This window comes from Geotrypetes seraphini, chromosome 3 (genome assembly GCF_902459505.1).
Source record: "Geotrypetes seraphini chromosome 3, aGeoSer1.1, whole genome shotgun sequence".
In the NCBI taxonomy this organism is placed as follows: Eukaryota; Metazoa; Chordata; class Amphibia; order Gymnophiona; family Dermophiidae; genus Geotrypetes; species Geotrypetes seraphini.
The window spans coordinates 183,130,447-183,145,442 of record NC_047086.1 but is presented as its reverse complement, the minus strand read 5'-3'; the positions used below and the strand labels follow the sequence as shown (position 1 = coordinate 183,145,442).

At 39.5% G+C, this 14,996-nt stretch overlaps 1 protein-coding gene across 1 annotated transcript in view; it reads right to left on the bottom strand.

Annotated features, from left to right (window-relative positions):
* The window catches only part of SNX9 (sorting nexin 9), a 178,221-nt gene that overhangs the window by 93,097 nt on the left and 70,128 nt on the right, over positions 1 to 14,996 (bottom strand). Inside the window, 5 exon segments of the mRNA XM_033935714.1 lie at positions 4,328 to 4,372; positions 4,374 to 4,454; positions 6,153 to 6,234; positions 7,053 to 7,206; positions 10,618 to 10,786. Coding sequence (XP_033791605.1) covers positions 4,328 to 4,372; positions 4,374 to 4,454; positions 6,153 to 6,234; positions 7,053 to 7,206; positions 10,618 to 10,786 — 531 coding nt within the window.

Sequence of the window (14,996 nt, the reverse complement as noted above, 5' to 3'; positions counted from 1 at the left end):
TTTCAGTCCGAAGAGGGGGGGGGAGTCACAGAGACAGGAGGGAGTGGACATCCCTCCTGCCTCTACTTTTCTTCTAGGAGTCATGGGGGGAGGGGGACTGCTTGACTTTTCTATGGGACAGATATGTGTATGTTGCACACACACACACACACACCCCTCCCCCATCTGGGCCCATAGGGAAACAAAAAAAAAAGATAAACCACGCAGACCTGTCTTTTTCAGCTCGGCATCAGCGATCCAATTATGACATGCAATGTTAGGCCATCAAACAGATGGCTCATTTTAATATTAACGACCTCATTTTACTAGTAATGAAGTTGTTTGCAAGCCAAAATTGGAAAATATATGACCGCAAGGAAAACTAATGCGGTGAGCTGTTTTTTAACATCAGGTTGGCAAATTCCATCAGTCACTAAACCAGTCAAGCTGGGTCAAACTGGTTTAGTGACCATCGGTACATGATCTGAGCATTTAGTACATCTAGCCCCGACAGTTTTTCTGAAACTCCACAACAGAACTATCCAATTCTAGAAATGAGGTATAACTCAGCCCTTTGATCATTTGTGCAATATTGTCCAAGAGAGTTATACAATTCTTAGTAGTCTGTGACTGCATGGAAGAACTGGGAACACAAGAAAAAGAGCCATTTACACTGATCAAAAAGCCCTATATATACGCAGTCAAAGTCACCTTTTACTTGCATATATTTAAAGTAATTTTTCTGGCAGAGAATAAACTCTGGTATCCATTCATCTTAGGCTTTATTCTATCGTAAAGTGGTTTTATTATAAGGAAAAATGTTATTTGTCCTCACCTAGTCAAGAGTCAGGGCATATTACTTTTCTAATACAATATGTGGGCACAGATTCAGGATAAAGATTTTAACTTCCCCCCCTTTTTAACCAAAAAAAGGCCTGTTGATAAATGACATTTATTATATGCTCTGAAAATTTTTACTTAATGTTTTAAGTTGTGTTGATGCAAGATGAGGCAAAAAAGTAACCGCTTCAATGGTTTGTTTGCTGTTTTATTTTCAGCAACCTCTTAAAATTTCAATGTTAAATTTTGCAGTTTTACTCTTTTATACTATCTACATTTATGTGCCGAATAGAATGAGATCATCTTTAACTATGGCAAAGTTACAGGACTCTTTTTGAAACACATAAGAAATGCCTACACCGGATCAGACCTGGGGTCCATCCAGTCTGGCGATCCGCACACGCGGCGGCCCAGCCAGGCGTACCCTGGCGAATACATTAGTCACTCGTATCCCTCAATGTGTCCTGCAAGAATATGTGCGTCCAATTTTCCCTTAAATCCTAGAATGGTGGTTTCCTCCCCATCTCTTTCGGGAGAGAGTTCCAGGCGTTCACCACTCACAATGAAAATTGCTGGATAGTTACATTAAATGTTTGCACTATAAACTACCATTATATGAAAAAAAAAACAACAAAAATAAAATACAGGATACCTGCACATGTAACAGTGACAAAGACTAGTAAGCAAAACTTGAATTTCAATAATTTGTACTCAATAATATGATAATTTACAGATTAATTTATTTATAAGCATTTTGGATTGAAACTACAAATCATGGGCAAAATGATAGTGGTAGTGGACAAAATGGTAGTGGACAAAATGCGAACCATACTGTATGAGCTGCCATACTGGGACAGACTGAAGGTCCATCAAGCCCATTATCCTATTTCCAACAGTGGCCAATCCAGGTCATAAGTACCTGGCAAGATCCCAAAACAGTACATAGGATTTTATGCTGTTTATCTAGAAATGCACAGTGGATTTTCCCAATTCCAATTTAAATAATGGCTTAAGGCATTTTCTTTATAGGAAATTATCCAAACCTTTTTTTAAAACTTGCTAATCTAACTGCTTTCATCACATGCTGTAGCATATGAATTCCACAGTTTAATTACTCGTAAAAGAAATATTTTTCTCGAGTTTGATTTAAAATTTACTACTTAGTAGCATCATTGCATGTACCCTAGTCCTAGCATTTTTGGAAGAAGAGTAAACAACTGATTCATGGTCTACCTGTTACTTTCAATATTATAAAGACCTCTATTGATACATCTCCTGAGCCATTTCTTCTCTTTGGATTAGATTTATTGCATTTGATATTACCGCTTCTCCATGCTGAAGAGCCCTAACCACTTTAGCTTTCCTCAAGAAGTCTTCCTAACCTCTTTATCATTTTCTTCACCCTTCTCTGTACCTTTTCTAATTCTAATCTTCAATTTCTGGATCGCTCTATGTCTATCTCGATTTACAAATCAAGTTTTACATTTACATTTAGGAGTTACAACAATGAAATAAAAGTAAGCCGTATACTATGAGGTAGTTACCAGAGATAGGTGATGTAGTAATCATTCAATAGAGGGGAACATTGAGCTGTCTTTAGAATTAAAGTATAGCAGTTTGAAGTAAAATACAGTCGAGTTAGATACAAGTAGATTGGGGAGTGAGCTCATGTGGTTTCTGGAAGGGTGAAATGCTGTGTAGGTTACTGTGGAAGAGCATACTTGTTAAGTATCAATGGAATATATGTTCTGCTATATCTTTTTGAGATGCAGTGACCAGAATTGCACACAGTATTCTGGGTGCGGTCAAACCATGAGTGACACAAAGGCATAACAATTCTCATTTTTGTTTTCCATGCCTTTCCTGATAATTCCTAATATTCTATTTGCTTTCTTAACTGCCGCGGTACACTGAGCAGAGGGTTTTAACATATCAACAATGATACCTGGATCCTTTTCCTGGGCAGTGACTCCTAATATGGAACCTTGCATCACTTAGAGTTCTCTTTCCTACATGCATCACTTTGCACTAAGAGCGGCCTAAGATGGTTAAGGGGCTGGAGGAGCTGCCGTACAGTGAAGATTAGAGAAACTGGGCCTCTTCTCTCTCTGAACAGAGGAGATTGAGAGAGGGACATGATCGAAACATTCAAGGTACTGAAGGTACTTAGTAGATAAGGACAGGTTGTTCACCCTCTCCAAGGTAGGGAGAACAAGAGGGCACTCTCTAAAGTTGAAAGGGGATTAGATTCCGTACAACGTAAGGAAGTTCTTCTTCACCCAGAGAGTGGTAGAGAGCTGGTACGCTCTTCCAGAGGCTGTTATAGGGGAAAACACTCTCCAAGGATTCAAGACAAAGTTAGACAAGTTTCTGCTGAACAAGAACGTGCGCTGGTAGGGCTTAGTCTCAGTTAGGGTGCTGATCTTAGACAGAGGGCCGCCGCGTGAGCGAACTGCTGGGCATGATGGACCTCTGGTCTGACTCAGCAGTGGCAATTCTTATGTTCTTATGCTTTATAAGAGTCTCTACCATTTTGCCTAGCACCAACATCAGGCATCAAGAATCCAGTCACAGCACGAACAAGGTCTCAGAGTAAAGGCAATAGTAGCTGCGTATCATCTCCAACTGGAAACTCAGCATTGTGAAGAAAATTTGTCAACATGACTGCAGAATTCTGACATATTGTTAACTGTATTATTTGAATGACATTTTACCATGTTTTAGTTTAAAACATTTTTACACAAAAAATTGTTGGGTACTAATGCTAAAATGTCAGTAACATCAATATAAGAACATAAGAAGTTGCCTCCGCTGAGGCAGACCAGAGGTCCATCTCACCCAGCGGTCTGCTCCCGCGGTGGCCTATCAGGCCCATTGCCTGAGCAATGGTCCCAGACTATCTTTATAACCTACCGCTACTCCTAACTGTGCCCCTCAATTCCTTTATCCTCTTAGGAACCTATCCAAACCTTCTTTGAAGCCTTGTAACGTGCTCCGGCCTATTCACAGCCTCCGGAAGCACGTTTCCATGTATCCACCCACCCTCTGGGTGAAAAAGAACTTTCTGCCATTTGTTCTAAACCTGTCCCCTTTTAATTTCTCCGAGTGCCCCCCTTGTACTTGTGGTTCCCCATAATCTGAAAATCTGTCCCTGTCTACCTTTTCTATACCCCTTCAGGATCTTGAAGGTTTCTATCATGTCTCCTCTAAGTCTCCGCTTTTCCAGGGAGAACAGCCCCTAGCTTTTTCAGTCTGTCAGTATATGAGAGGTTTTCCATACCCCTTATCAGTTTAGTTGCTTAACTGAATTAAATGGTGTTCAATAGTAATACATAACTCTAATAACTAAATAAGAATGGAAATTCTCATTGAAATTCAAGTGGTTGCTGAGAAACTGCAAATAACTAACTGTGGATGGTTACTTTTTTTTTTTGCCTTACCTAGTGAAATGAACACCGATTCTGAAGCCTTTTGCTGCTCCTATTGGTTACATAATTATGGTACTTACCGTACTTGTTAGCTGATACTCAATGTAGCTCTTCAAACCATACATTTATAGAACCCTTCCTTGGGTCTGCCACCACACAATCAAATGTATTAGTTGGATAAATCCACATTGGACCATAATCCCCAATCTGTAACATAAATACACAAATAATGCATTAATATCTTAAATCTCTAAGAAAGTTACTCTATTTTTTAGGGCTTCCTCCACACCACTATTTTAAGTTGTATACTGCTTTCTTACCGATTAGAACTTCTTTAAAGTGCTAATAAACATATCTAGCATTATATATGATATACTGTACACTTCTCCCTCCATATTTGTGGGGGATACGTTCAAAGATGGTCTGCAAACACCAAGACAATGGAATACTGTTTCCTATCATATTTTGCAGGTCTTTGGTATAGCCCTCGTGAATGCCATGAAATTGCAAACATAAACTTATCGTTATTTGCAATTACTTTTAAAAATAAGATAGGTATTGCAATTTTTGCATTGTACACTGAAGTGCTAAATTTTCTTCTGCACACTTTTACAACATTGAGGTTTGACCAACCACGACAAAAAATAAAAATAAAAATATGCACTGAACTTTCTCAGCACTCCAGGATGATGTCATTTGGGTGGGGCTACAGCCATGAAGACAAAAACTACAAATAACTTAAGTCATGAGTTGCCCAAGTCGCAAATATGGAGGGAGATCTGCTCAACATAGCATACAGGAGGGTGTTAAGAGGAAATTATAATTGGTTGGGAGGGGTGAAGATGTTGAATCTCTGCTCAACTATAAAGAGCAGAGATGGATCTATGAATTACAATCTTTAGAGCCTAAAGGTCTTAATACCGAATTGGACTGGCAATCCCTGACATAAGATAGATGAATACATTTCGAGTCCACTGTCCAATCAGGTTGCTCCTCATCACTTATGATGAGGAGGGCAGGCGGTTCCCTCTGCTAGAGAGACGCTGAGGAGAACGGGAAGATCAGCCATGTTAAAACTTTAATATAAGTAAGCTGATAAAGTTAAATAGATATTTTATTATATCTTTATTGAAATATGGAGACTTAATTTGGATTGTAATCTGTTTTTTTATAGATTAATATGCCCTGAAGCAGTTTATTTTACCACATGCAAACGAAACATGCATGTTGGCAGTGTTTAGTAACAGCTGGTCTAAAGTTGGTGATATGCCTGACCAGAGTTACAGATAAGTTATTATTTATTCTACTACTTATATAAAATGAATATTAATAAGAAAAAATTGCTAAAAAATTTCATAACACCAGAACCTATGAGTAAGTATAGCGGCTGTGAAACTCTATAAAATCTGTTTGTTACAGAATAGAGTACTGCTTCCGACGGTTCATGGTTTAAAGAGATAAGTGTGCAATTTATTAAGCAAGATATTTTGCTATTGTCTTAACATTTTATGAGAACTATGAGAACTGTTCTGACTGTTGTAATGGATATTACTGCATAGACACGTCTAAGTTATTTAAACCAGTTTAGTGGACCGATCCAGGGCAAGCAATATTTGCTGTATCCGTTTCCACAACTTAAAGAATTGTTATACTCCAGTCATCCAATCCTAATATTGCTATAGGCCCTAGATTTGATCTTATGATGGCTTTAGCCTTACATATTATTTGTTCTTTACTGGAAAAATAATTTAAAAGTTTCATATCACAAACAGTGGAATACTTTTATGTGCCTACAGAAAATATGAAGAAATTTATAGCGCTAAAATGTAATAATTTATCTTCATTTACTAAAGGTTGGAGTATTGAGTCAAGACAAGAGAAAAAAAAAAAAACCCCAAAACTTACAATAACAGAAAGCTTCTCTTTAGGTTTTGGTAGTTTTGACAATAGATACTGATCAACTCCAGGTTTTGCAAATCCAGGAAATCTAATTTATAAAAATAAAATAAAAAGTTTCATTTATACAGAATTCTCAGTTTAAAATGCCATTGCTTTACATTTCATTTAGGTGGTCACAACAGATACCATCGGAGATTTTCAAAAGCACAAATTGCAACTGTTAAATTTTATTTAATTTATTTACTAACATTTATACTCCGCTTAATTGATAAATACAAGAATTAAAAGTACAAATCAAAACATCTCTCTAAAAAAAAAAAAAATCCAAAACAAATTATAGATATCTAGGATCCCTAAATCTAAGCATAATCAAAACTTCTATATCATTATAAAAGAAAGTCAATTAAAATACTTTTGAAACAACCATGTCTTCACTAAACAATGAAAACTCAATCTGATGTTAACCTAATATAAGAGGTAAGGCGTTCCAAAGTTCCAAGCTTTGTCCCTTAACTGTCATATTGAAAGTTTTCAATCAACATATGGTTGACAAATGAACTACCAGCAAAAATCTTAGGGGTCTGATAAAATTGACAGGTGCTGCAATTTGTACAGAATGCAATTTTTCTTGTTTATTAAAAAAATCCAAGTATACAATATTGCACCCAAAAGACTCCAGAATTCAAGCATCCATCCTTGGAGAATGACAAATACTTTTTATATCCCTTTAAGATGTTTTGCATTGTCACTAAAATCTACTAAATACAGGACAATCTTTAAATCTGAATATTGTCACTGAATACAAATAATTTTAATATAGGCACTCCAGAATGCCCTACAGTGTAAATATCAAGCATAGTTAATCAATCAATATTGAGGCTATCCATGCATTTTCCAAATCTTTACTTGTTAAGGGGTATTTTCATGGCTGTAGGACGTCCACTTGCACGCTGAGCACCTCCCATCTCCGCAGATTCAGATTCCTTGTAACCAAGATAACTTGGAGATGAAGATTTTGGATCGTCCCAGTCATCATCCCAGTCATCATCATCAACTGCACCTGATAAAACATGAAGGAAATATTGTATTTATTAATTTTAGTATTTATATACCACTTATAGCTTAAGTGGTTTACATTCAGGGACTCAAGCATTTTTTCCCTATTTGTCCCGGTAGGCGTACACTATCTAATGTACCTGGTGCAATGGGTATTGACTTCCCTAGGGTCACAACGAGCAGCATGGGATTTGAACCCACAACTTCAGGGTGCTGAGGCTGTAACCACTGATAAGATTCGCTGCAGATCTTATCATAAACAGAACTGACCTCGCAATAATCCAATTAGTTATAATTTAGGTTTATTAGCAATAAGCAAAAGAAAACTCACATGAAACAACAGAGTACAGCACATTGGGCTAAAAATGATAACATACATACAAAGCTTCTTTCATGTATCCGTTCCCCCTTATGCCAGCCGGCATGCCACTTATATACTTTTGTTCAGTAGCCTAGTTACAGATTACATACTTACTTTCCATTGGTTTGTCATTTTTATTGGCTGTATGGTCTATACCGGGGGTCGGCAACCTGCGGCTCCAGAGCCGCATGCGGCTCTTTTCCACCTTTGCTGCGGCTCCGGTAGTGTGTCACGCAGGCATGCAGTTACAAGTCCGGCGTCGCGGCGGGAAATAGCCATGCTGAGCAGTGAGCTCAGCACATACACAGATGAAAGCCTTGCTTGCTGATTGGTCGGCGGCCCCGCCCCGCCGTGCCGCCGGACCAATCAGCAAGCAAGGCTTTCATCTGTGTAGTGCTGAGCTCACTGCTCAGCATGGCTATTTCCCGCAGCGACGCCTGAAAAAGAAATCATCCTGGCCGGGGTCGGTTGTCATGCTCCGGAGATCTACAGCCTTCCTATCTCCCTTCTTCCTTCTACCTGCTTCCGGCCACATCCCCTGCTCCGCGGCTCTCTTCGGCAATCTCAGCAGCAGCTTCTGACGTCGGGGCCTACCCTCTGCGAGTCCCGCTTGTTTCAACTTCCTTTTTCCACAAAGGCGGGACTCGTAGAGGGAAGGCCTCGATGTCAGCAGCTTGTCTTGATCACCGCTGCTGACGAGTTGCTGAAGAGAGCCGCGGAGCAGGGGGGTGTTGCCAGGTGCAGGTAGAAGGGAGAGGGCCAGATGCAGGACTCGTGGGTGAGGGAGGAGAAGAGAGAGAGAAAGAGAGAGGGGAGGAAACAAAATGAAATATTTCATACTGGGCTGGGCCGGAGTGGAGGGAGGGTGGAAAGATTCTGGCTACAGGGTGCAGTAACAAAGGAAAAGGGGGGAAAGCTGAAAATGGAGATAGTGACACAAAGAAGAGAAAGAGTAAGCAGGACCTACTGAATAAGGATAGAGATACAGAGGGGACATGAAGAGGAGGTGAAATAGAGACATAGAAGTAATGCTGAAAAAGTGGGGGGGGGGGAGATAAAGACATTGAAAGGGCAAATGGTGAACATGGGGTAAAGACAAGGACAGAGACAAATGAAGATTCTGAAAAAATGATGAGATAGGGATATAGGTGAGATGGACACAAAGAAGGGTGATGCTGGAAAATAGGTGGAATGGTAATTCTGACAGACACAGAAGGGAAATGCTGGATCAAGGAGAGATGGGGCTCAGGCTGGATGGAATGAGGAGAAATGCCTTGTTGGCCCGGAACTTCCTCTCCTACGTCAGAATTGACGTCAGGGAGCGGAATGCTGGTCAGCGCAACACTTCTGCAGGGAAAGCTTGGGACGGTGGTGGCTTGGGGGCTGTTCCCCGATTGCGGTGGCAGCAAACCGAGTGGCTTGGGGGACGGCACGGAGACAGAAAGAAGGGGGAACAGGGAGACAAAGAAAAAGTTGGGGGAGAGAATGAGGTCTGGAGGAGAGGAAACATACAGGAGGCTGGAAGAAAGAAAGAAAGATTGGATGCACAGTCAGAAGAAGAAAGTGCAACCAGAGACTCATGAAATCACCAAATAGCAAAGGTAGGAAAAATGATTTTATTTTCAATTTAGTGATCCCTGTATATAGCATTAAGATAAGAAACAATATATGCAGTGTTAGATTTGTTTTATAATGGTTTTGCGGCTCCAAGTTTTTTTTTTTCTTTTTCGAAAACGGGTCCAAGTGGCTCTTTATGTCTTAAAGGTTGCAGACCCCTGGTCTATTACACTAACATGGAGCCATATTGAAGCATAACGTCACCTAGTGTCCTTTATATTTCCCTGACGCCATCCTGATTACGGAGTGGAGCTAAAGTAGTAGAGTGGAGTTGAATGGAATGGGTAGATGTGAATTGCTTTTTTTTACTCTTTCAAAAAAAATACTAGGAGTAAGGGGCAAGCGATGAAGCTACTAAGTAATAGATTTAAAACAAACAGGAGGAAATATTTTCTGAATTCAATGTATAATTAAACTTTGGAATTAGTTGCCAGAGAATGTGGGTGAAAGCAGTTAGTTTGTCAGGGCTTAAAAGATAGTTTGGCTAACTTCCTAAAACAGAGTCCACAGCCATTATTAAAATGAAATTCACTGCTTATTCTAGGATAAGCAGCATAAAATCTGTTTTACTCCTTGAGATCTTGCCAGGTACTTGTGACCCGAGTTGGACACTGTTGGAATCAGGATACTGGGGCTTGATTGACCTTTGGTCTGTTCCAGTATGGCAGCTCTTATGTTATTGGGGGTGGGGGGAGGGTTCATACTTAAATCATGTAATTTAAACACCATTTCTCTTTCTCTTCTTACTGTCCACCAACACAGATTCTTATTCTTTCCTTCGCTTACCACATATTCACAAGTCTTGTACCCCAAATTTGGATCTCCCTTTGAGATGCATTCATTCTCTCACTGCCTCCCTTCTGCCTCCATACACTGTAACTCCCATCAAGCCACTGCTTAACATATCTTCATCTCTTCCTTCTTACCCACCCTCCCTCCAATCTCCCAACTCCCAATTATCTCCTGCCTAGCCACTATCCAACAACTCTTTCCATCCTTCTCTCCCCATCCCTAGGTCTGGTGTCCATCCTAAATCTGAATCTTCCCTCCCCCAACCCCACCCCCCCAAAAAAAAAGACAAAAAAACCCTACCTAAAGCATTTTGCTGTCCAGGTCCCAAAGCCTGCTCTCTGCTGCGTCCCACCTTTGTGGAAACTAAAGTTAGATTAGGGAGCAAGCAAGCCCTGGGCTCAATGACAGATGGTCTCTGCGAATTACTGTCACTGTCAGTGACCTGGACAGAGGAACACTTTAAAGTAGATAAGGGGAAGGAGTTTGAATGCAGGGGGGAATACTGGACTCAGGCCAGAGAAGGTTGTTGAGGGAAGGTCCTCACAGAAAGGCACGACAGTCTGCCATTTGATTAGCCCTATTTTAAAGTATTCTACAGTCTAATAATAGGATCATCAATAATCGAAAATCTGTCCTATTTCTTACCAGGGCCTTGATAGGCCTGTGGATGACCAAATGCTGCATCCCACTGGTTTGTTGTGCTGTTTCTCTGCCCAAAAGCATTGTCTTGTTTGGTTCCCCAGTTATCTGAGTCATCTGCATTTCCTGGTCTACCTGCATTCCAGCTTAACCATGGGTCACTGGCACTGTTGGCCTGTTTTGTTCATAGAGAAATACAAGTTTGTGAGTTAAAGGCACTTAACAAAATATGAAATGTAAGTTACATTAACATACCATGAAATAAAATCAGTAATGGGTAGATGAAGAATAGTAGGGACACTGTTCTCTACTTTAAAAAAATAAAAAATCTAATAGATTGCTTTGACTCATGACTAAAGCTCTGTCTGAAATACATAAATGCAAGATAAAAAAATGATGTTATTTACAAAACGGTGTACATATAAGTATATTGTATTAATGGACAATCTGGTACAATCCACTGCTTGTCCCAGCACCACCACTTTCTAGTTAGTTTTCATGTTATACTACAGTACATCCTTCTAGGATTCCACGCCTTACGGAGTATTTTAAAAATGTTTACCAAGGTCTTTACACATAAATTGCTTCTGTGTGTCAGAGAACACAATATAGATATATTAACAGAATTCTGACACAGACATCCAACTAGGCAGTTTTAATTATTAAAAACATTGCAATAATTAGTGATTACACTGAAATGCTTTTCTTCAAATCAGTTACCACATTATAAAGGCACAAGTTGCACTGCAATTTCAAAGTTGTTGGTTTTTTGGGTGGGCAAAAGTGAAGACTATAACAAAGAACCTTCTTTTATTCACTAATCGAAGTATATTTTTTATCTAAAACAGCAATCGCTATCTACTATCTTCTTATATAGATCATAGAAACAGAACCCAGGATACTGCAGAGCGACAAGAAATGAAATCAAGAGAAACTAACCAAAGGAAAGCATTTATCCCTGACAGACAACTGCAGTGCAAATATATCCTAGTGAGATATATGGCAAACCCCAGTTTTTCATGTTTGCTTGTTTTGGACCTAAAATACCATAAGCTTAATGAGTGTGCCTGTCTTTCGTTATAATATAGTTATCCTGTTTTAGCCAGGAACTTGGTGGGGCAAAGTATATGGTTACAGAGGCTGTCTAGTATTGTAGGTGCTCTTATGCAAATTTTTTTGTTTGTTTGAATGAATGTTTGTTTACCTGGTTCACAGAAGGAGATGAAGGAGGTGACTGACTGACACTTTCTACAGTATCAGTCAGAGGTATAGAAACAAAGTGTTCCACCTTGAAAGTAAAAAAAAAAAAAAAAATGTGGAATGAATGAGAAAGATTAGAAAAGGGAAAGGAAGAAGGAAAACCACACTGCAGCCTTCAGAGCAACCAAGCAAAATTCATCCAAAAGTGAGATGGATCAGTACAACCATTTAGGCAACATGCTCTACACTACAACAAATCAATGCAAAAAGACAGTTTTTTTCACACATGTAGTCTCCAGCATAATCACCTCCAGGTTTACTCATGCAATCCAGGCACGGCAGCTTCACACCACTATGTCAGTATACCAGAAAGAGGGGAAAACAAAGTCAGACACAAGAGGCATGGTCGTTATAGGAATTAGTCAAAAAAACAATGCAACTTTGCTTAAGGGGACTCTGAATGGTTTACAAGTCTTCATGGTCAAATAGCCAATTTATTGACAATTCCAGAGAAAATGGACAGACGAATCACATAAATGTAAACCTTGTCAAAGACAGTAGAACACCTTTTTGATTAGGGCAAATCAAGTAATCTCCACTTTCTCTTCCCAAGCTCCATAATTGATAATATGGGGGAGGGGAGGGGGGCAAAAAGCTAGTTGGGCCAGGCTCCAGTGACCCTCTCCATTCTGCTATTAGCCATTTTAGAAACATAACCCCAAGTAAACACTAAAACATGATGTAATTTCTTTCCTAGAGTCCAGCCAGGACAGTGCTATTATATTCCCTGCCAGCAGATGGCGATAAGAGTAAAGGCTCAGCGCAACCTCATTTCCCCTTATGGGAAGCTGGTACTGCTTACTGCCTGGTCAATATATTTATGACCAAGCTAAAATTCAAGCCAGAAACTCATCCAAATTAAGACATTCCTTTTTCTGAGTTCATAGAACACTCTCAAATACCAAGTTCACTGTGATCAAGGCCCAAATAACTTGGTTAGAACACCAGATGAGAGAATGACAGCAACCAAAGAGTGAGACAATTCCCAAATATTCTATAAGGGCAATAATATAACTGCTGTACCTTGCTGGCCTGTGAATACTCATCTGCCATAGCATCCTTGGATAGATATAAACCATATTCCTCATCATCCATTCCCGATCAGTCAAGACATACCCAAGTTCCATACAGATCAAGAAGAAGGAAGCCACAACAGGCATTAACACCCCCAGACAAAGGGCTTACTAAGCCTTATTCTTAATCCGAGGTGCTTAAAGTAGGACTGCACTTGAAACAAGGCCTCTGTCCTGCATTTTGGAAAAACTCTAACCCTACCTACAAGGGCCTCTGTGTCTCCATCAACAAAATATCAACCTTCTGCTAGCCGCAAAACTTGCTGAAGAAAGCAGAGACCAATGTCTCCTAATCCACTCAGAACTGATGCTTCCTGCTTGGGAACCTAACATGATCAAAGGAGTGTATAAAAAACCAGAAGGGACTGGAGACCCATAAGAAGCCTATGTCCTTGCCTTGGTTCTTGCACTGGCCCATGACTTTTCCAAAGTCAGCAGAAATGAGTTTGAATTCCCACAGGAGGAAGAATTCTCTAAAGACACTTGTATAGGATGTAGTCTACTAGGTCCAAGGAGAAGGAAGGAATGAGTCTTCCAGAACCTAGGCTTTAAAGAAGAGACTTAACTATGTTAAGAGACTTCACTGACCATGTTACTTCCAATTTTTTCTGGAAAATTAACTAGACTACATTTCTTTTTACTGCAAGTAGTTTTACAGAGATTAGGGAAAACCATAAACCTTTTCTAAGACTGCAATTAGAAAAATCCCAAAAAACTGCAGAGAAGTAAAAATTCCAAACAATATACAACAAAATTTTTCTAAAATGACAGTTGTGAAAACTAATGTAGTGTCACATCTCAAAATATAATGAAAAGGAAGAAAATTCTCATCTGTTGCAAAAAGTTGTTATGTCACAGCCAACTCACCTCATCGGCTGAAAAATCTACTTTTCCTTCCCACAAATACTATTATTTTGTGATTCAAATGTTCACAGGAACAATTTTTGGAGGGTTTTACCATTTTGAAGCACATTTAAATCACAGTAACAAAACAAAAAAATAAAAACACACCTTAGTGTGTGAAAGAAAAAGAGAAGTTAAGGTGTGGGGACCTTTAGAGAAGTTATGTAAAGTCTCTTGTAATAAAATACACCTGCCACATTTTGTTTTATTCATGTGTATATCTTCTTCTGCACTGTGGAGCTGATCAGTTTCTTATTGCACTTGCCACCGGGTTGGTGGTGGCTAGCAGTGACTTGTGACACTGGGCGGCAACAAGCACAACTAATTGGGCAGCAAGTTGTTCCAAAAGGAACGCAATGTTGAAGATTTTAGAGACGATGAGCACTTCCATCCAGTGCAGTTCTAAGGCTGACGCAATATGAAGAAATCAAATAAAGCAAAGAAATAATAAGTTTTTTTTTAATGATATATGCTCTTTTTTGTAGTTATTATTCTTTAAAATCTTTCTAATAATGAATGTGATTGTCCTTGAGTGCATAATCACAAAGGCTCTCCCTCTTTCCTTCTTGCCAGAGATTTGAGATTTAACTGAAATTTAAAATAAACGTATTTGTCCACGTAACAGTTTGACCTGTGTCCCTTCACCACTTCCTTCTTTGTTTTCATAGTTTTCCTCGTGGGGTTGTGTTTTTTCCTTTGTATTGTACGGTATATAGTTTGAAACCAAAACACTTTCACCACTAGGCAACTCATGTTCTTAATGAACAAAACATCTTTATTATACGAGAAAAGCCTTAAGAACTGAGTTGCTATCAGGCTCTAAATAGAAGTCATATGCAAGACAGCTCTTCCTGTTAATGCTCCAGAAAAGCCACTAAATTTAACACCTCTTCTTGTTCTAAGTCAGCTGCCGGTTTCTATAGTCCCAGGCATACCCTCTCCAAGCAACAGCATGCATTGAACTTTTGGGGCCAGATTCTACATAGACACCCGGTCTCAGCAGTTGCCTAAGAGGCTTTTGAGAATCGCACATGGTGTCATATAAAGAATTGTGTCTGTCCTAACGGACAGTTGCCTAACCCCACCTTACCACCCTGATTCTCTAACCAACGTCTATATCACAGGTTCCAGTGATCAATTTAGCGGCTG